The 22635-nt window shown below is 36.1% G+C and overlaps 1 protein-coding gene across 1 annotated transcript in view; it reads left to right on the top strand.

Annotated features, from left to right (window-relative positions):
* LOC126203322 (SH2B adapter protein 2-like) overlaps positions 1-16314 on the top strand; it is a 91502-nt gene extending 75188 nt beyond the window's left edge. Inside the window, exons 7-8 of the mRNA XM_049937589.1 lie at positions 11963-12017; positions 16225-16314. Of these exons, the coding sequence (XP_049793546.1) occupies positions 11963-11968 (6 nt within the window). The 3' untranslated portion in view covers positions 11969-12017; positions 16225-16314. The remainder of the gene's footprint in view (positions 1-11962; positions 12018-16224) is intronic.
* Positions 16315-22635: the final 6321 nt, after the last annotated feature.

The following is a 22635-nucleotide window of genomic DNA, read 5'->3' as shown; positions in this document are numbered from 1 at the left end:
ATCCTATAAGTGTCAGCTTTCAATGACTCATTTATGTCTGTGCTGCATAAAAGTTAATTTGTATCTCCATCACAATAGTTACTATATTATGAAAAGGATGTATTGCTATTCAGTTGTAGAGTTACAGAGTGACCCAACGAAAAGACTGTTATGTGTTGAACTTTTGGTCAAGTACTTCTCCAGAAAGGAAACACTCAGGAAACACACACACATTCACATAAGCGAACTCACCTCACACACACATGACTGCTATCTCCACCACTCTGGCCTGGTCTTCCCATTGTTTCACAATAATTACTGTTTTTCAGTAATAACACACTCAACAGCTGTAGGGTTTGCTGATGAAGCTACAATCAACTAAACATACACTTGACCACAGTAGCTGCTGTCTACTTCTGACCTTTACAGTATTTCATCTAGCTTTACCTCATCTTGATCTACATCAGTAAAGACACTTATGCTCAACTGTGTTTGTATACATTTTCATTAGTTCTTTTATCATCTTGTAGAGCTTTTCTTTATGCCATTAAAAACCTTAGGCAACACTAAGTGTGGATCATATATTTCATAAAACTTTATCTTGTGTGCGAAAGAGAAAAAATGTTACTTTTGATATTTAAAATAATTCAAAAAGTACTATATTTCCCAATATATAGTGCGAGTCCAAATTAAAGCTACCCATAAAGGAGTGCCAATTTAGTATTGTAAAACTTGACATCTAATGTCTTCCACTGGAAATAAAGTATTTAATAATTCTGAGAGACTATAGACCATAATTTTACATTTGATTCTTGGCTTCAGGGTAGAATGTCATACGTGTAATAGTTCAGTTAAATCATACAGTGAATTTCAGCTCTGTTTACTTTTTTTATGGGTTGCGTTATCCAGCTACACAAAGATAAACATGTTGCCAGGGAAAGTATATTTTTCCTGCAGGTGCATATTTCTTCTACCACCAATGTGGCAAAGTGCTTGAATCTTTTATCTGTTGGTTAATAAAATAGATGAATATGAAAAAGGGCTATGTATAGCCACGATACAATTTCCACAGTTATATGACTTAATTTGTATTGCTTTTCCAATTATGTCTACAAGAACATTACAACCAATAACATCAGAAGCGTAAATTCCTCTTGGTTTTCTCCACAACTAATGCCAGTTATAGGCCAACATTAGAAAACAGGATTAAGTTTTACTTATGAGAAAACAGTAATTTTAAGTGACTTTTTATATTTTCTTTTAAATACCATGAATAAAAAAAATTAACACTACTTTCTTAGATTATGTGAGACATACAGAGAGAGAGAGAGAGAGAGAGAGAGAGAGAGTGAGTGTGTGTGTGTGTGTGAGAGAGAGAGAGAGAGAGAGAGCAACCAAACATTTATTTATTTTACCTTAAAATCTGAATTATTTCTCCTGCATTATAAAACAGTAAAGCCTCTCTGCCTCCATTATTTTATAAAAAGTCTTTTCTTTTCCCCAGAGATTCAGGTTCACTCTTAAATTACTCTTTGTATCGCAGTTTATTCTTTTTAAAGCCGGTGTTATTACTATTCACATACTGTCATCTTTCGGCCAGTGGCTAACTCAGTCCTCTAAGCTTTCACTCGTAGTCACAATCTTTCCCAACACAAGGTACCACCAGAATGTCTGTCATTGTTTAATGGGTGCAAAGCGTGCTGTTCATGAAATCAAGTAGTGAATACCCACTTTTCAAATTCTGATCTGGTGAGTGAAGAGGGAAAGCCAGTTTGTTGGACCAAAAAATAAATATATGAATAAAAATAATTAATAGTGAACAATACTGGTCCCTCAAAATAGGATGGACTTGCAAATACATCCCATTTGTATAGAGTACAATGTTCCAGTATAATTGAATATGTCAATGACTACTGTATACATAACATGCAGATCTACTTTGGCCAACAGGTTTATGTAGTTAGGAAGGAATCTACAGGGTTAATTCTATATGAATGTAACTAGGCTGCTGCAAATTAGAGTTATTGGTGGTAAGGCAGAAAGCAAATGAACAGCAAAATTTCATTTCTGCCGTATTCTCCTGTACATCCTAGTTTCTTTTTTACTTGCCTTGTGATATTCACACTGTGCATTCATTTCATTCAGTCATTCATTCAGTTCTGTAAATCCTGTCAGTTCTGTAAATCCTGTCACAAAGGCAAACATTGTGGTGTGTGAAACAAAGCAAGAGGCAGAAACAATCACAGATTGTTGTCATCATGTAGAATAGAGCTTTTCAGATCTGCTATTCTGGGTAACACACATTCTTATGCATACGCATAGATAGCTGCCACCAGAAACCCATATAAACAACATAGACTGTCCAAGGTGCTGCCATATTCGAAGTCAATTGAAAAGTCATCTGCTAGCATGGGATCATATTATGTTTGTTTTTGTTATACAACAGCTTTTGCTGTTGCATCATAGAAACGAAGTGTTTCGGGAAATGATCCCAATAATGAAGTCTGTTTGTCATATACTATGTCATAATAGTGTGATATTTGTGATGTATGAGCTTCTGCATTATTTTGGTGACTTTACTGTAAGGTCAGCAAGCACATTTTTGTAACTACAGCTGTATTTTTCCGCATAGATACTTGTGAATTCATTTATAACTTTTACATTCAGTTGAGATTTGAATGACATTTCATGCTTTGAAGTACAGCAATGCATATTTGTCAGAGGTACCTTTCACAGATCATTGGTATCTATAGTAAAAGCAAATGATGAGTAAACAAACATTTAATAATGTGTGTTGAATGGTTAATTATTGTTGCGTTGAGGAGACTTACATATGTGTAGGCAGGACTTTTGTTGTTGTAGCAGTATGTCATCTTTGTTGGAATGGAAGCCAATAGAGTCATTTTTTATGGAATATTAATACAGTTGTGTAACCTCCTGTGTTATTCAACATCTTACAAGACACCATAAATCTGATATCAATCAGCTACTGTTATTGTATAAAAGCAAGTATGCCAGGCACTTAATTGTGAATTACAGAGTAATCATGTAGATGCAGATGTACACAAAATATTACTGTCTAACCATCAAAACCATGGAATTCGGCCGTGCCCTTTGAAAGGAACCATCCCGGCATTTGCCTGCAGCGATTTAGGGAAATCACGGAAAACCTAAATCGGGATGGCCAGACGCGCGGGATTGAACCGTCGTCCTCCCGAATGCGAGTCCAGTGTCTAACCACTGCGCCACCTCGCTCGGTATATTATGGATAAAATAAAACTGAAACATATTGTTGTATATTGCACACTGAGCTACTGACAGTCTAATATTTCTTTTGAGAAGCTAATAGGAATAAAGAGAAATCTAACGAAACATGCTTATGGTATACAGTAATTGACAAATTTAATAATAAATAATGCTGTGTTACATAGTTCTACAATTATTTGACAGTAAAATGTAGTTTAAACTATATTCATATGGTAAGTGGGCCAATTTACCAGAAAGACCCATCATGCACTTCAAAAATTTTTAAACTTTTTGTACATTTATGTTGTTTGTTTTCTTATGTCCCCCATCAATTTAGATTTGCACAAATGATGTAATCTATATTTGAAGTACCAGTAACAACTAACGCACCAACTGGATAGAGTTCGGTACAATATCCCTCAGGAGGACATCCAACAACTCTTATCAGTCAGTGGCAAGCCAAATAAATGGTTGCTTAAGGCTCAGAGGTGGGCCATTGTGTTATTCAGTTGCTCAATTTTTGAAGCTCTTTCTCTTAAACAAATCATTCAATTTTTCTGAAACTGTATTCATATGGTTGTACAGACTGCTTCAATCTCTAGCACAGTGAATCCATTAATTTAGTTATTACAGGGTGTATACGACCCGGGAGATCCGGGAAAAACCTGGGAATTTTTTCATCCGGGAGAAAACCGAGAAAAACCCGGGAATTGTTTACAATTCCAGGAATTGTTCATTGTTTTAGTTTTCAATTAAATTTTTGTGATTTTGAGTGGTAAGAACCAATACTCTAACAAAGGATATTACTGTATCCCGCTACTGCAGAATAACACTGCAGCAACGAAACATGAACGAGAGAGAAATAAACTTAAGTTGAAAAGGAAATGCGCCGTGTACAACAACAAAATACAGTGCTCATACGAGTGTCTGCCAACAGCAAAATGTGTCAGAGACTTTTGGAAGACTATGCAATGCTTCATAACAACAAATTGCCTCCGATGAGCGTGACGAGACAACTGTTTAAATTAGATTCCTTTGAGCAGTTGCGGGCGGGCTCTTGGGCATGCGTAGTTGAGTCGCGTATGAGTAGTACCTTCTCCCGCTTCTTGTTACAGAAGTGTGGCTTGGCGCCACTACCTAATATTGCCCCAGTTCGGAAATATAGTAAATCCGGGCCTGATGCACAGAGCAGTCTGAGTTGGGGTGGGGAGGGTGGGTCGTCTCCACGTGACCTGTGTTTACGTTCAGTGATTTTCTTGTTTCCTCTTCGTTTATTGCTCTCATGTTAAATGATAAAACAGAATTTTATGACCAGGAGATAGCAAATGAATTAAAATACGTTTGCATAATTACGGATGGCTAAAATATGCCATTAGTTTCAGATTTTATTTCCACCTTTCTCACAGTCAAGCATTAATCGCCTCGCAGAACAATCTAGTTGTCTTTGTCGGTTTGCTAAAGAGATTTGGCTTTTATTAATCTTTTCTGCTGAGGCAGTCAGTTTATTTGAAACGAACTGTTTAATTTCACACTGTTGGATGGTTTCAACTGTTTGCTGATTTCTAGTGCATGTATGACATTATGCCATAATAAAGAACCAAATATGAGATAATACAATACTGGTACTCCAAGAAAATTTACATCCGAATCTGGACGTACGAATGTGCACTTTAAGCCAAATTATGCATTTCAGTAAGGTTCACGAAATTCCAATTCTCTTGAAGTATCCTTTGATGTCTTGTTTCTTTTATGACCTAATGTAAGATCTTTTAATGTTTTACACGTACGAACATATGGCCTTCCTGCGTCATCGCGCGGTGACGACTGTTATCTAGCGCTCTCTTGCAACTGCTGAAACGAACCTATTTCTAACAGGTAGTGGGAAAATATTGCGAACGGTGGTTTGAAAGGCGTTACATACATTAAAAGCAAATTTCCTTTTACGCAAGATGAACTACGTGCGAGAATGAACAATGAATTTTGTAAATAACGAAGCGTTTGACTCTCATTTAAAAATCAACTCTTTGAGGACGGCCATTTAGAAGAATTTTGAGCTCAGAAGAGCACACATTTATGTTGTTATTAAAAATTTTACTGGCACATTTGTGTGATGTACCTTAAAGTGTATCACGCGCAGAAAAGGTCAACATTATATGTGGACGCTTAGCTTCTCTTCCAGCTTATTAATCTTGGAGACTAATATTATATGTGAATGCTATGTATATTAATTTAAACCATTAACTTTTCTTATTTCTGTTTTCCCGCTACTTAAGAGTGATCTTGCTATTGGCTGACTACATCATGTGTCCTATGCTGTCATGAGCTGGCGAGATCACGTGACATGAGTGATGAGTGGCTTACAAAAGCGCATCGCAATCTCAATTTCAGTGCTTCGTAAAGTAACGTGTGGTATTTGGTGGAATTCGAATTTATACCTTCGTAATACGAAAATATGCAGCGTACATACTGCAAAACGTGTTGGTCCCCCCCCCCCTCCCCCCCCCCCCTCGAGTTTCGTTTTCCAAAGTGGCGGGAAATTCTACGTCGGTATATAAAACCATAAACATTCAAAGGATTGTTGAGTTTTACAGTGTCAAGGAATAGTATACGGTCACTTAACACGGAAAAAGTGTATTTTCGCCTGGGAGAAAGTGTAATTTTAACCAGGAAATCCATGAAAAATCCGGGAATTTTTTTTCCTTGTCCATGTAGACACCCTGTAATAGTGTCATGCTGACAAACATACAGTGTATCAGTAAACTTTTAGGGATGAAATGGAGTGGCTCTAAAATTGTGACAGCCATTATGTATCTGATGCCCAGTTCTGTGATTCAGATGATTTCAGACAAGTTGTACTCTGAGATATCTCAGCTTGAGATCCATAAAATATGACAAGCATCTGAGTTTATATAAAAAATATGTTTATAGGAAAAAAAGTAGCATTTGTATGGAGATTTAAAAACATATATAACATGGTTAAAATACAGACACAAACTTATATTTGTTATTGGACTTTACATCGGGAATCAATGCAATACAACCCTTTTGTTTAGATTCCATCAAAATTAATCCATTCTAGAGTGCTGTTGAACAAACAGACAATAAATTTTTAAGTGTCTCATGAATGCTTCCTGATGTAATTCTGCTGTTGTTCCCTGTGTAAAGCAGAATTAAATTTTATGAAGTCTGGTTTGTTTCCATCAGGAACAGCATGCTCCATGACTGTATTAATGAGATCCAAGAAGGAGAAAGAGCAGCATCAGTTACAAATTTTTAATCTGTTTATTGCAGAGGGATTTCAGCTATTGCGTAGCTATCTTCAGTGCAGTTATATCCAATTTATTACAGCCTATCATAGATAAAATCACACATGGTACCACTTGATATTACTGATAACAAACAGTGAAACTTATGACCGATGCTGCCCTTCTTCCTAGCTTTGATTTTATGAATTGTTACAAAGGTCAGAGATGGTAATTTTTACACATTTGTTGTTGTTAGTGGTCATTATTTAATGCAGTATAGTCACCATATATTAGTTCTTTGAGTTTATTGTTTTTGTTATAACCAGGAATAACACAATAACCTCTTCAGTCTGGTTTATTAAATCACAAATCACTTTTTAACAATTATGTTAGCCAAGCGTCTACCCAGGCTCACACTCAGAAGTAATGCATAATTAAAGTTTGATTATACTAATGTCCAAATGTGCATGGTGGGGTGCACGTCCCGTATTTATTCCCAAGCCCAATGAAGTTCAGTCTCTCCAAGTGAAGTCGCAAGATTTCCGCTGAGCAGCCAGGTAACCTCGAGTGGTGCGGCGAGTCATCCACAAGCAGCTGGAACACGGCGTACTGCACTTCCCGATGAGAACTGTTGTTTGCGGCGGCGGCCGGGTTTATATAAGGCTTGCTAGTTAATGGACCCGTCGGCTGGGGTCGCTGTTTTCCAGGGAAAACCAATCGCCATGTTTCCTGGCGTAGCCAATTGCTGTGCGCTGACAAACGCGTGCGCGCGAAGGCGGCCAGCGATGGTAGTCGCGAGCCGCCCGGAGAAGTGCGGCCAGCGATGTATTTCTCGGCCACGTAAGGGAGCGTGCGTGTGAAGACGGCCAGCGATGGAAGCAGCGGGCCGCCCAGAGAAGTGCGGCCAGCGATGTATTTGGCGGCCACGTACTGGAGCGCGTTGTTCGGTGTTTGTTAGAAGTGGTGTATACCACAGTTTTACCACTGTTGTACAAGGCACAGCTAAGAAGTTTGGCAAATGGTCTCAGAAAATATAGGGAACAGGAATTACAAAGTAACTTTACTGACCTTCGAAGTAATCACCATTAGCCACCACACACATCCAACATTGATTGTAAAGCTGTAAAAGCTGTCAGCAAACACTTCTTGTTGGAAGCGCTCAAAGAACTGTTGTCACGAATTCTTGGATATCTGCATCATTACAGCAGATGATACCTGGTGCTACCTATATAATCTGAAGACCAAGTGACAGTCAATGGCATGATGTTCATCGTCTTTGCCACCTCCGCCAAGTAGAAATTGATGATGGGTCGAGCCCCATCAGCTTTGTGATAATCTTAGATTTTTTCAGCTGACTTTGTTTGTGACATAGATGGCGAAAATCATAGCATTGACGGTCTCTTGGTCTCCAGATCGTATTGGTGGCATGAGGCCTCTTCTCTTGTAATGAGGTGAATATCCAAAAATGTGTGACCAAAAATGTGTGACCACAGTGCTTTGAGCAATTCCACGAGAAGCATTTACAGACAGTTTCCAACAGCTTTACAACCAATGTCACAAATGTTTTGTAGCTAATGGTTATTATTTGTAAGTCTTGTTTCCTTTATTTTCGGAGACCATTAACTGATTAACTGAACGTTTCACATGTGCTTTGTATAATGGCAGATTTTGTGAACCATCCACACACTTTCCCTGTACACCGTAGTACCCTAGTCTTGAAAACATTGGGAACCGGGATGTTACCAAAATTCTTTTATTATACAGGGAGAAGAAAAAATGGCACACTTAGCAGTTGGCATTGTGATTCCTCATCCCAGTTCAAGACAAAAATGAATCTAGTAAAACATAGTCCTACCAATAGGTTTAATAGAAATGCGATTTAAAAAATGAGGCTCTGGTACTGCTGTAACTGCATGCAGTGTGGCCAAGAAAAAGTAACATGAACTCTGCACTGTGTCAGAGCTGTCCCATTAGCTCAGTGAAATGAGGTAATGCCGCGGGGAACAATTATGCAGACTCTGTGATGTTTGAGTTGTGTTTGCACCTAACTTTTTTTTTTCCAATTAAGGCATCTAATTGTATCAAATTTACACCTCCACAATGTGCTATGTTGTGTATTTCTTTCTGTTGCTGTTACATTTATTTAAACATTACGGCATATCATGAACTTCTTATGTACGTGAACGACCACTTGTGTTTCATTCATGACAAAAAAAAGGGCCAATAGAAAATAATAATGGACACAGTAACTTTGTATGTATCCAATGAAGTACAAAAAACACAATAGGTAGACTACACTAGACCGCATATAATCTAAATGCAATAACTCCATTCTGTACATTTGACATCCATGCTTATCTTCACAGAGCCAGTACATAAATGTACAAGCAATGTTCATTTTAGAGATGCTCAAAGCAACCACCTTGCATTTGCAAACACTTCAGCACTTGTTGGATCATACTTTACTGGACCCTATACCTGTATTCACCATTGCCAAAATGGCATGCATGCAAGCTATTAGCTTGTGTACATCTATGGCTGGAGTACTATAAACTTGTTCCCTGTCCTCGCAAATAAATATCTAGTGGATTAAGATCCAGGGACCGTGGAGACCAGAACATTGGACCTCCACGACCAGTCCACTTTCCTGTAAACACTTCATTAAAATAGTTAGTTACATTAATTCCAAAGTGTGGCAGTGCACCACCATGCTGAAACCATAGCTGTAGCCAAACACCAAATGGAATGTTTTCTAACGCATCAATCTTTGAGATACCTGGAACTGCCTTGTAATATAACTGGTACTTCACCGAGGCATTTAGTGAACAGTTTTAAGAATCACTTCCTGTGCATGTGGAGTATATCTAGTCCTCGGATGACCTCTATCCATTACTTGTGGACGAAGATTACTGATTTCTCGAAGGTGTTGCTCCAGGTTACGAAAAATGGTCTTATTGAAATGGGACCTTTGTGGGTACTGTACAGCATACGCATGAACCGTGCGAGCTTGGTTATCAGATGCACCCAGCATCAAAAACATATCAACATATTCATCATCTTTGTAGTCCATTGGGAAGCCGCCCTATGTGAACTTCACAAGAACAGTTATGGTTTTGCATTGCATGGTTAGTAGACACATGCATGCAGTTTAATGGATTCCAGTGTCATGTGATAGACTATTGTCATGGGAAAAAATGATGTCCTGCTTATAAATAATGAAAACTAGAGAACAAACATCTAAAAAAATAAAAAATAAACCTGGTGAGGATTTGAACCATAACTACATGTTGGATGTAGGTTGATATGTTGTAGCATTCTACTCAGTGAGCTACAATAGTTTGTACAGTAGTGCAGTGTGGTACACGTTTCTCTGTATATTCCAATGCGTTGCGTGATGTGACAGTGTTGCAAGCTCCTCATTTTTGTTCATGTGTTTTCAAAATGCATCCTCCAATATGATTTTATTAGATAAACTTTTGTCCTGAATGTGGATGAGGAAACGTACGCTGTCACTGACATAAAAGTACCCCCCCCCCCCCCCTCTCTCTCTCTCTCTCTCTCTCTCTCTCTCTCTCTCTCTCTCTCTCTCCCTCTCCCCCCCTCCCCCCCCCCCCCCACCACCACCACCACCACAACCAGTATGACTCCCGGGCCTCTGTCGGCAGCGGCAAGCTCAGTTGGGAGCACAGGTGGTCGCACTGAAAGCGTCTACTCGCCTAACTCCGGGTGATTGCGCCTCTCTCGAACCTGACCAAGTACTTAGGACGGCGCTGCGCGCCGCCGGGACCTGAGAGGGTTTCGATGTCTTTGTTGGTCATATTTTTTGAAGAGATTATGGGTATTTAACCTGTATCTTCTGCCCAGAAAACTTGGTATCTCTCATCATTGCACATTATTCTTTATTTAATTGCTTTGCTTCTATGAGCTGAAATAAAAATTGTCCTGTTGTACTTGGGTATTCATTTATTACTTCACAATCTTGAATATTCTGGAATCCTCTTTCACTATTTTGTCAACAGAAGTGATTTCATAATTCCTTGGTTTTTTTTATAATCTTATTAATTTTGTGTCTCTCACAAGTGTAAGAATTTGCGAGGAACTGTGAATGGAGAGGGGGTGGAAAAATACATTATTAAATATGTTGTTATCCCTTTTCCTACCTTGCTTTTTGGCATCTCCCTGGTGTCCATTTTGTAAGTACCAAGAACACTCTTTTCTGTAAATGCTGAAGTTGAATAAATTGACATATCCATGAAGTATTTACTTTTTACCATTTATTATTTCTATAATATTAATGTTTTGAGTTGTTGCAAAGACATAATGTGTTTTATATCTACATCTATGAGAATTATGTTCTAGAAATACTCTTCAGCAACTGTATTTTGGGCTGCATAATTATCCTGGTTGACATTTAATACTATAAATAGTCCATTTGTGTTTCATGTGTGTGCTCTTTAACCAATGTAAATGTGAGAATGTTATTTGAATTACACATTTTTTTCCATGCCACATATATTCAAGAAATGTAATAAAACCACAACCATTGTGGCTGTTAGTACAGACAAAGAGATAATTCTCTCGTCTTTGGTGTTTTAACTACTGTAAATACTTTCATCTAGGAATTTGACACCCATATAACATTACAGTTACATATCATACTTTTTGTGTTCAAATGCTGTAGTCCAGAATGTGAGCCAATATAAAGAAATGAGATTAATAGAAAAGAGTCCTAATTAAAACATACTAGTCCAAATTTCATACATAACAATTTTTCATCATTGTGTTAAATTATGGACACCATTATTATTATTATTATTATTATTATTATTATTTTCTTTGTTTTTAATTGCTGTGGCAAAAAGTTAAGTAAATGTATTGTGTCCAAAACTATTGCACCTCCATAGTTTTGTAGGTTCCCATACTTCATTATCAGCAGGGCATTGTTTTAAGGTGTCATTTTGTTTATAAAAATCGATTAAGGTCTTTACGCTTATGAAGCATTCCTCTTTAGAAATTACACCAGTGGCTGTAATGCATTGTTTTGGAATGATGCAATGGGTGCTGTGGCAAAATAAAGCTACTCCTACTCACTTTGCACTCAAAATTGTTAGCAGATGTTGAAGAGGGGAGAAAACAATGCAACTGGCTATGGAGTTTGATCTTTAGTTTGTTAAGAAGATAGTGTCAGAATAAAATTAAAGTGAGCCAGACTAACCAGTCTGTAAAAAGAAATATAAGAGATAGCTGCTGCTGGTTGTATTGTTTTCTTTTTGGGCACTTTTCAGCCATAAAGTCATCAGGTTAAAAAGCTAGAAAGTGCTTACTGATATTTGTTGCTGTAAATCACAAGGCACTGGGAAATAAATATTTGATATCACTAATATGTCCAACTAATAGTAAGTGCATAGCTATTTGGCAAAAAGTAATAAGTAAAAAATTACTTGCATAACAGCTTCTTTTATGTCTAATTTTATTTAAAACTACATTCGTAGGTTTGAGTGAAGGGGGCCTTCAGCACTCAAGTCAAACTGCCAGAGAAATTATAAAGTGAGTAAAGATTATTTCCAAACATGGAATAAGTTAGACTTGATTAATTGACTAATGTAAGTTTAAAAAATGTTATCAAGAGAAGGGTATAGTTTGGTAGCTGGAACATTTGTACACTATGTGGCCAAAAGTGTTCAAGCATCCCATTAAATGTGGTCTTTGTGAAACCAGATTAAGATATATATGTGAAAGCATGATGTGTTAACATCAGAGATGTGTCTTCTTTGTGAATGAGCCAAAGAACAGACTGGCACCCGTAAGTTTAGAAATTCTGTTAGAGAGGGTTACCAGGTGGCCGGCTCCACTGTTAGCCATGTTAACAGTGAAAGCATTAAGGAAACAATGAACCCAGTCATCAGTACTGTAAGCCTTTAAAACTAGCTGATAAGGACTGGAGAGTTAAATTACACTCTAAGAGCCAATTGTCAGACCTCTCTATCACCTATTACTAAGAACTTCTGTTACAGTTCAGTTTCAGAGACCAGTGACAGAATTATTATTTGAGTGGTTATGGGATCCAGTTTTCTTGCAGATGCTACTGGCAAGTAACCACTAATCATAAGATTTAAAATGTTACTCCTCTTAAGTTGCTGCAGGTAATGCTATCACATGTAGTAAATAGATACTTTATGAAGAGATATGGCACTCTAATTTGTACACCTTACTGGTACCTGAAAAATGGCTTTTAAGTGATTGTGTTGTGATAGTAGTGAAATTTAGTTTGGGGCTGCTCTTCTTGGCTTGGGCCATTGAGCATGTTTTAGTCAGTGGCAAAATGAAGGCAGTTGCTTATGAAAGCAAGCTTCACATATTTTGATAATAGCATGGAATAAGAAATTTTTAGTTATAGTGTATAGTACCTCAAAGGACCATTGCTGAATCCATCAAAAATATTTCAGATGAATGAGAGAGTCAGTTGCATGTCAGAACAGTTTGCCCGAAATCTGAAAAATCACCAAATACTATGTTTGATGATGTATTAGAGGGCAGCATCCCACAAAGTTAAGTATTGCAGTAACAGGTGAAAGAGAGCCTACATGCAATTAACTACAGGGTTGAAGTGTTTTAAACAAACAGCAGTGCATGTCCGGGAACTTTTGGCCACATAGTATATGCCCCAACTAAGTAAATAATTAGGTTTAACATGAGAATTATTGCTTATCACTTCTTTTAAGAAGCTAGAATATAAATATCAAAAACAGATAATTAATTTACCATTACTTCACCATACTTCAAAGTGCTGAGAGAGTGTCATTGTCATAGATATTTGGAAGCACAGTGTTTCGGTACAATTGTAACATCACAGTTGTGCAGATAACATTGATTATATTTTCTTCACAATGAGCATACACAACTTTAGAACAATTCTGATGGATTACCTATATCTGAGCTTCTCTTATTGCCTTGAATTTTTCCCGTGAAAGCTGTCAAAGCTAGCTGTCAAGTTAAAATGGCTTTCAGAGTTGTGCTTTCATGATGTTTGCAGTAAAACTGTAGACGTATCTGAATGTAGTTAAAATTAGCTTCTGCTGATGTGTTGCTATTGAAAAAGAAAATTAAATTTGTGGCAAAATAGCTGTGCTTTTGTGTGTGCGTGTGTTTATTTTCTGCTCTTCCTCCCCTAATGTTGCATGTACATTGCATGCTTCATTATGGAATTGTACAAAGTTCATGAAGCAAATTTCTTGAAAGTTCATTAGTCTGAATTTTATGTTGTGATATTTTACATGACAAAGAAAGTGTGCCTTAAACAACATTCAATATTGATATTATTAATTTTTACAAAGTCATTACAATTTTACTTGGAAGAGAAAAAGATCTGGTATAGACGTACCAAAAATGTGTATTGATATTTGGCCTGAGCTTTTCTGCAGAAATTTGTAAGTGTTCTAGATATTAGATAATTATTACCTGATCATAGTTAATTGATGATTTTTTTTTTTTTTTTTTTTTTTTTTTTTTTTTGCAGCAACAATAGCAGTGGGTAACTGATTCTGTTTTTAATCACAATGAAAAATCTAAAAAATACAGCAAATGTTTTCATATTTGTTTTCCATTAAAACAAATTGTTTGACAATTAAGACAAGAGCTTTACATTTGATTGAGAAAGTGACCTGTTTACAGTTTCAGAATTGATTCCCATTGATGCAGGAATGTTAGTTCGTGTTTAGTTCATGTTTAAGTAATTTGCACTGATATGTACAATGTACTGACTTAATGACTAAACATAACCATTACTGTATAGTGAAAGTGTTGAGTGCTTCCAAACAAACGTGCATTCTTTTTAAGGGTGCACACACACATTGCTTCATTGTCTTGACACTGTTTCAGATCAATGCAGTTTGTGTGTACGTGCTCACAACAAAATCAAAAATTTGCAAAACCAGCCATAAAGTTGCAATTCTTGTTTATAGCCCCATCTACCACTCTGTGCTGCCATTGTACACTAAGTGGTTATTTGCATTTATTACACTGTTTGTATTCCACACAGAATTTTCCAATATAATCATACTAGCTTCAGCGTAACAGAATAGAGACCCAACCTTCCACATTTACTTTCAACAGAACTGCGTAACTAGTGATATTTAAATGACAACTAAAACTAAAACAAAAATAAAATCATCAGTTACTGTGTCTCCCTTCTATGAGTGACAAAACTTTGAAAGTAACACAGTATTCAACTTACTCAGTCACTTTTGGAGTTCCTCATTATTTTTCATATTTTGTTTTCACTGTCAGTAAATATCCTTCAAGTAATTTGAAACAGCACGTGAGCAGTCATTGTTTGAATCAACTATATCATAAAAATAAGAATAAAAATATATTCAATAATAACTGAAAAGGACACCTGGTGATCCTTAAGTGAGCTACCCTCTATAGCCCTATACGTCACAGACTGTGTTTTTCTGCACTCACTCTCTGAGGCCATTTCTGATGGAATGCTACTATATCCCCCCCATACCCCTATACTCTCCTTATATCACCAACCCTACAATGTTCCGCTGTCTGTTGTATTATCACCTTCTTTGTTTATGGTCTACACATGTCCCCTACCCCCATACTCTCCTAAAATCACCAACCCTACCATGTTTCGCTGTTGGTTGTATCATCACCTTTGTTTACTGTTGACACATATTGGGGTCTGCAAGACAGTGCCTCATGACCTTTGTATCTGTTTTCTTCAGCATAGTAGAAAATGCATTTGCAGAAATGTGTCAATTTTAATGATGCTAAGATTGATGGAATTGGTAGTTGGTGGATGGAGGGAGATGTCAGTGATACAGATAAAGAAATATATGAAAAAGACCACGATTTTACAATAGCCAGTGATCACAGTTTTGTGGGTGGAGGATCAAACAGAGGAAGAACTTCAGGACAATGATATGGGGACATTTCTCTTTCTCCAACTTAGTGTTAGTTAAAATTAAATATGTTCTGATTGCTAAATAAAGAAAAATGTGGGTCCCAGCACTGAACGTTAGTTTTGCAGACTTTGTTTTTTTACCGGTCGAGTATAATTTTTGCATGGAAGTTTAAATCCTGGAATTTAGTTTTATGTGAAAATTTACTTGTTATAGAGGTACTATAATTTTTCATATGTAATCCATTTCTCTGACAGTTTGTTTAAATGTACTGTTTAAAAAATGACACAGAAGGATGCAATTTTGTGTGATAAAAAGTAGAATATGGCAGGCTGTATTTAGTGCAGCAAACTCAATAAGAAGTATTTAAACAACCATAAATATTTGTAAAATGAAGGTTATTTAGCTTAAATTAAAAATTTCAGTTGATTTGCACCTTAAATCTCGGTTTGAACATAGATGTCTTACAGATTGCATCTCATTGTATACACTGCAGAAGTCACCTCATGAGCTACGGAATCATGTGATGTACTGAAAATAGTGCTAGGCCTTTGTGTCATATTGTGAATGTGTTGACTATTGCTCAGCATTTGTGAAGCGTTGTCTTCTTGTAACATCAGTGGCAAAGTCTAGAGATAGAGAGTGGCATACGAAAGGTATCACCTCAAAATAGAGTTGTTTTGGGAAACAACAGAAAACCTAGATATGAGTAATTTGGAAATTAATTCTTTGAGGCACTTGAAACTGTCAGTCTTTTTTTTTTGCCCCCCCCCCCCCCCCCCTGCTTAACTAAATGAACTCTTTCAATCATACGCAGATATGTTTCATAAGTTTATTCTTTCCAGGTGATAACATATGGAGGATCAGTTCGAACAAGAACAGAATCATTAGAGAACTTGCAGCAGGAAAGACAAAGTGGATCTGGTGGATCAGTTGGTGCTGGACGTGCTGTAGAAAATACTTACAGCTTTGTCTAATGCAGTATAACAATGGACTGTGAGCGTCTGAATCTTCTTCCTCTGCATTCTGATACCTGCTACTGAGTTATCTTTTATGTTGATGCAAAAGTGTACCGTTAATTGTCACAAAGTTTCTTTGTGAAGTGTTTTAGTTATGCAGTGTTCCTTGTCAGATATCTGAGATGAGAGGTATCTACTCCTTAGTGGAGTAAACTCAGCGGTGTGTATTTGGCTAGTTAAAATTGTGTGCTGGACCTTTGAGCCTGTAGAAGACATACTTGTACAGTGGATTTGGTTGTCCACTAGAGGCATGGACACTGGCCTTGCACATCATTTTAACTTGTCACAAGTGTATAACCGAGATGTATATATCAATTTTGCTTTGGCCACATATGCCCAATACCTGGTTTTTGTGCTGTGGTTGCATTTTAAAAAGAAGTTTCATGCAGCTCTGTTATTTGTAAATTAATTTATATAGGTATGGTAATGTGGTACAATAATTATTTTGTCAACATACATCAACAACAACAAAAAATTGATCCGCCTCCGTTGCGCAGCGGTAGCGTTAGCGCCTATCACGCGAAGGGGCCCGGGTTCGATTCCCGGCAGGGGACTGGGTGTTGTGTGTCCTTCATCATCATTTTCATCATCATTAGCATGCAAGTCGGCGAAGTGGCGTCAACTAAAAAGACTTACAACACGGCGACCAAACCCCGAAGGGGATATCCCGGCCAATAAATGCCATACGATCATTTCATTTCAACAAAAAATTGTGACTGAAGAAATAGAGCATTAAGATTGTTTTCATCATATCACTCATTACATCTTTTGTGGGAACATATTGGCTCAGAGCATTGAAGATAGAATTTATTTAGGAATGTCAGTGGTGCATGTAAGCTACCGCATTAATTAACCCAGGAGGAAATTAAACCAACAGTATCAGTGAATGTTATTTAAGTTAATTGGTGTATATGTATATTTGTGTCAGCTGCTATTTCTTGCCCAAACAGTATCTGAATAGTTGGTTTCCCACTGTTCTCTATGCTCCCTCAGTGTATATATGACGGTAGTGGGGATTTAGGGAAAGTATTCATTTTGCACATTGTAATTTTTATGTTTTACAACTGCCAAAAAGTTGAGACATTACTGTCACAAGCAGTTACTTTGCATATTTAATTAGCATTATTATGTAATATGTACAAACTGAGATAAAATGGTGCTAGATACTCAGCATTGCATTATTGTTCAAGAGTTTAACTCAGCTAAAGTAAGTTCATAATTAGTTTGATTGTGAATCTGGAAAATACTCTGTACAGTGGACATTTGTTTCCATATTTTTATTGGAGGTAACAGGCTATATATAGAGCAGGTTTTAATAGTTAGAAGAATGAAAAAAAGAAATTGATAAGCACTGTCACAGTTTGCCACTGACAAACATACACGATGTGACCTCTCATATTGACTGCAACCAACCAAAGAGATGCAGATCTGTTCATTTGTTAAACATAAGTATTTCCACATTTTTAATTGCAATATATGCTTGAACAGCAGCACTGCATTGTTAATGTTTCCTTTGATTAGTAAATAAGTGTACTTTACTAGTTGCCACTTCTCATGGCATATTTATTAGAAAGAGAATGCAGTTGTACAGTGTGTTAATTTAATTTATTTTTTTATACAAACAATCTATATTATACACTGATAAAAAGTATGGTTCTACTTATGAAATTAACACATGCAGTAGCAGAGAAAGAAAAACAGGAAAGTCAGTGGATTCTAAAGGATTGGCACCATAAGATTTTTCTTTTACCAGACAAGGAGGGTAGATTTGGTATGTAGTAAAATGAAATACTGACATAACATTATCCAAATCCTGAAAAAAAGTTTAATGAATAATTATAAACACCTAGAAATTTGATCCTGCATTGTTAGGATTGAAAACCAATCTTGGATATTGCAAATTATGTGGACTTCTGAGAAAAAAAAAAGAATGAAGATGATAAAAATTAAATAACTGAGTGTGTGGTAAGTGTTGTCTTAATATCACAGAATTTTCATACTTGATATGCCACAGTTTGGCTTGAAAAACAGTCTTTAACATTTTATTATTGTCCTACATTGTGTATTCTCTCACTGTTTCCCTCACTGTTGCCTCTTCATCACTTTCTCTTGAAGAAAGAAGTTTTGGTTCCTAAATTTTGGTATTTCATTTACTTCTTTTTTTCCAACTGTGTTACTTCAATATCTAATTGCACAAAGAACTGTTTTATCTGCATTTAGAACTTAATTTATATAATTGTGCATTTACTTCCAGTCACTGTAAATTTCAGCTTTGCACGTAAAGCTATTTTCATATTGATCAGGATGATTATGTGACTGGTGGTACACAACTTTACTGTTTTCTGAGGCACTGTTTCTTTCACTTCAGATAACACACACATTCATATTATTAATCATACTTGTTCCTAATACAAAACTATGTTGCTTTCGCATTCAAATTCACGTGTATATAGATAATCAATTGAAGCTTTTAAACCGTTGATACATGAATACCATATACCAAAGCTATTAGGTTAAAAAAATGTAAAATGATGAACTCCTTTCTAAGTGGAGTCATCACTTGTCTGTGATGTGATATCAGTATCTGTTAAGTCTATCCTTCAATATGCAAGAAAATGTTTTTCACCAATAAAACATTTTGCAGAGCTTGTTTTGACATGTGCTACATCATAAAGTAGCACTTAAATGATGTGAGTAAAATGATCAGTATTATGCTAATCTGGTGATTGCATTTGTATATATTTTGTAGATTACATACAAAAATGTGTTATCAGTGTATAAGTGTGTACAAGTGACTTGATAATGTTTAATTTTTTTAGAAGTATTTTGATACAGAATTCATAAAATCAAGAAAGTTTTATATGTGGTGTACATATAGCACAAAAAAATTATGTGAATTGTAACTTTGATTTTCATGGTTCAGTAATTCTGAAACAAAAATTTTAGGCTGACCTTTATATTCGTTTGCGGTATCTTCAGCCAGATGATTCTTTATTGATCATCACTATACAGAATGCCTATGATACAATAGGTAACTCATTAACAGTTTATGTAATAGTCACCTATTTGCCACATGTAAGATAAATGTGTATCTGCTAATGTGTGTCATGATTTCTGTTGATATTAATGGGAAAAATGTATACAGTTAAACAATGACATTTACCAGCATAACTGTATAATTTTCTGTAATAGAGGACTGTTCAGTTGCTCATCCTAATCTAGTAAGTACAGTAAAATGTTACACAGAAGTCTAGAACAGGTATTTTGTCAATCTTCAGAGTGTAATCTGTTGATTCCATTTCAATGAAAGGTCATTATTATTTTTTTTTAGGGAAAGGAAATTTTCATATAAGTTATGTAATTGATGTCCTGGATAATACAAGAAATTATTAGTTCATTATCAGTGACTATTGCATATATTTGTTCTAAGAATTGAAAGCTGGGTGCTGTACTGCACAACTTAGTATTTGGCAGAAACCCATCTACATTTGTAAAGCAGAAGACACACATGCTACAGTGTGAGGGAAATGTTTGTTGTTACTTGCTTGCAGAACATTATAAACTAATGTTACACTATATTCATATCGAGCAGTGACATTTATTGGTTTCTGTGGCTGTGTGTCTGCTTGACAGGTCCCCAGGGGTTGATTGGATTTTTAGAAACCATCTAAATGGATATGTAGGTTAAGGTACAAGATCGCACCCTGCAACCATTCGCCTTAGTGGACCCTCATTTGCGAATAACCAGTGAAAAAAAATTTATAATTTCCCGTGATCCTCTAGAGCTTTAAAAATAGGTGTCTTTGTACAGACTTAAGGCATAGTGTAATGGTTAACATGCTTTTCTCCTATACAGAAGATTGTGGGTTTGAATTCCCTCAGGTGGTTTGAAATTTTTTAATCCTTATTGAAATGATTTTGATCATTATTTTCATTCAGTTATTTGGTTTAAATATAATTTTTTTATTGCTAATGCTTTGAGATGGCATTTTTATCATTGATTTAACTTAATGATTTGCTCTCATTTTTTCTTTCTATTATGCTTTTTCCATTTGGAATCTATGTGCATATGTATTTAATTATTTTTACTTATCTGTCATAATATTTAAACATTTGAAAATATCGATCTGTCAGTTAAAAACAAAAGAAAAAATAATGTATTTATATTGCTGATACAGTGGTGTCAAAAATGTATTTTCCATTACAAGATTTACATTTTTTGGATATTTATTGCCATACAAACATTTAAAAGATAAATTCTTGTTGCACTATAGAGAAAATAATGCAGATGAAGATTTAAAGGAAAGAAGGCATTTAAGTAAAACAAAATGAAAGTATTACAAGTAAAACAAAATTCAAGGAAAATGAGGAACAGAAATAATGAATGCAAGAATATGGATGAAAATATAAGATGGTGAAACAGAAGAAATTTAATTGAAGTTAATACACAACAATAATTAAAATCATGTGAACAAAATTCTAAATGAAAGGAAGAAGCAATGAGCAGGAATTGAAAAGTTAATATGATGATTAAAATGACATGAATAAGGGTTAGGAGGGAGAAAAATATTTAAATCAATTACTTGAATAAAAATAATGACAAAAAACATTTCGGTGAAGGCTAAAAAAAAAAAAAAATCTCAAAGCACCTGATGAGATTTGAACCTACTGCATATGGGGAATGCGCCTTATCCATTACGCTACATTGACAATGTGTGTACCACTGCTATTTTTAAAGCTCAAGTGTATGAAATGAAATTACAAAGTTCTTTCTTGTTGATTACTTACAAACAATGGCTCACCTTGATGAATGGCTGCAAAATGTGATACCTGCAAAATCTTAACCTACACAACTGTATAGATTATTTCAAAATGTCAGTCCCACCCCTGGGGACTTCTCCTTGTTGGACTACAAAGAAAAAAAAAATTTACTCCATTTGCCAGTACCCTTCAACTTTTTTCATGATATGAAGCTGAATTAAAAATATGTGAAGCTTTCACTCACAGTGCATTCATTTGAACCATTCTTGTCTCAAAAGTAAGCACTTAATATCGGATACCAGTGTTAGGACTTATCATGGAAGGGCCAATGCTAAAAATGTGAGAGTTACAAAAGCACAGTTTACTACACGTGCACCAGGAGAAGCTGCAGTGGCTTGTTGGCACTCCAGCTTGTGCCAACACTTCTTCCTGAACTATAAAGATTGGCCCACAAACCATACAAACAGTGAAATGGCTGAAGTTTGTCATCAGAACTCGTTACTCGTATTGTGCATCTGCACAGGGCACATTTCTTTTACTGTGTCCCTTGCACGTCAGACAGAGTAAAACTAGTGGCATGAGCATAAGACTTAGTTGAAATTTGAAAGATTATACTAACTTGCTACCTCATAATGATCTTTTCTTTACACCAATTTTAATGATGGATCAACACTCATATCTAACTTAGCTCTGCTGCCACAATGATATTAAGCCAGCCACAGGGAGGGAAGGGGGAGGGGAGCTTGTAAATATAGATTACTTACAAAAAGGACTGTAAAGATCTGATATTTATTTCATGTTGTTGTTGTCTTCAGTCCAGAGACTAGTTCGATGCAGCTCTTCATACTACTCTATCCTGTGCAAGCTTCTTTATTTCCAGGTAACTACTGCACCCTACATCCTTCTGAATCTGTTTAGTGTATTCATCTCTCAGTCTTCCTCTACGGTTTTTACTCTCCAAGCTGCCTGCCAGTACTAAATTGGTGATCTCTTGATGCCTCAAACATGTCCTACCAACCGATCCCTTCTTCTAGTAAGGTTGTGCCACAAATTCCTCTTCGCCCCAGTTATATTCAGTACCACCTCATTGGTTACATGATCGACCTATCTCATCTTCAACATTCTTCTGTAGCACCACATTTCAAAAGCTTCTATTCTCTTCTTGTCTAATGCATCACATCCGTACATGGCTACACTCCATACAAATACTTTCAGAAATGACTTCCTGACACTTAAATCTATACTCGATGTTAACAAATGTTTCTTCTTCAGAAACGCTTTTCTTGCCATTGCCCATCTACATTTTATATCCCCCCTACTTTGACCATCATCAGTTATTTTGCTCCCAAATAGCAAAACTCATCTACTACTTCAAGTGTCTCATTTCCTAATCTAATTCCCTCAGCATCACCTGGTTTAGTTAGACTACATTCCATTATCCTTGTTTTGATTTTGTTGATGTTCATCTTATAGCCT

The sequence above is a fragment of the Schistocerca nitens genome, chromosome 9, assembly GCF_023898315.1.
Source record: "Schistocerca nitens isolate TAMUIC-IGC-003100 chromosome 9, iqSchNite1.1, whole genome shotgun sequence".
Lineage (NCBI taxonomy): Eukaryota > Metazoa > Arthropoda > Insecta > Orthoptera > Acrididae > Schistocerca > Schistocerca nitens.
Note: the sequence above shows the minus strand (reverse complement) of the source record. Positions and strands in the feature narration are given on the sequence as shown.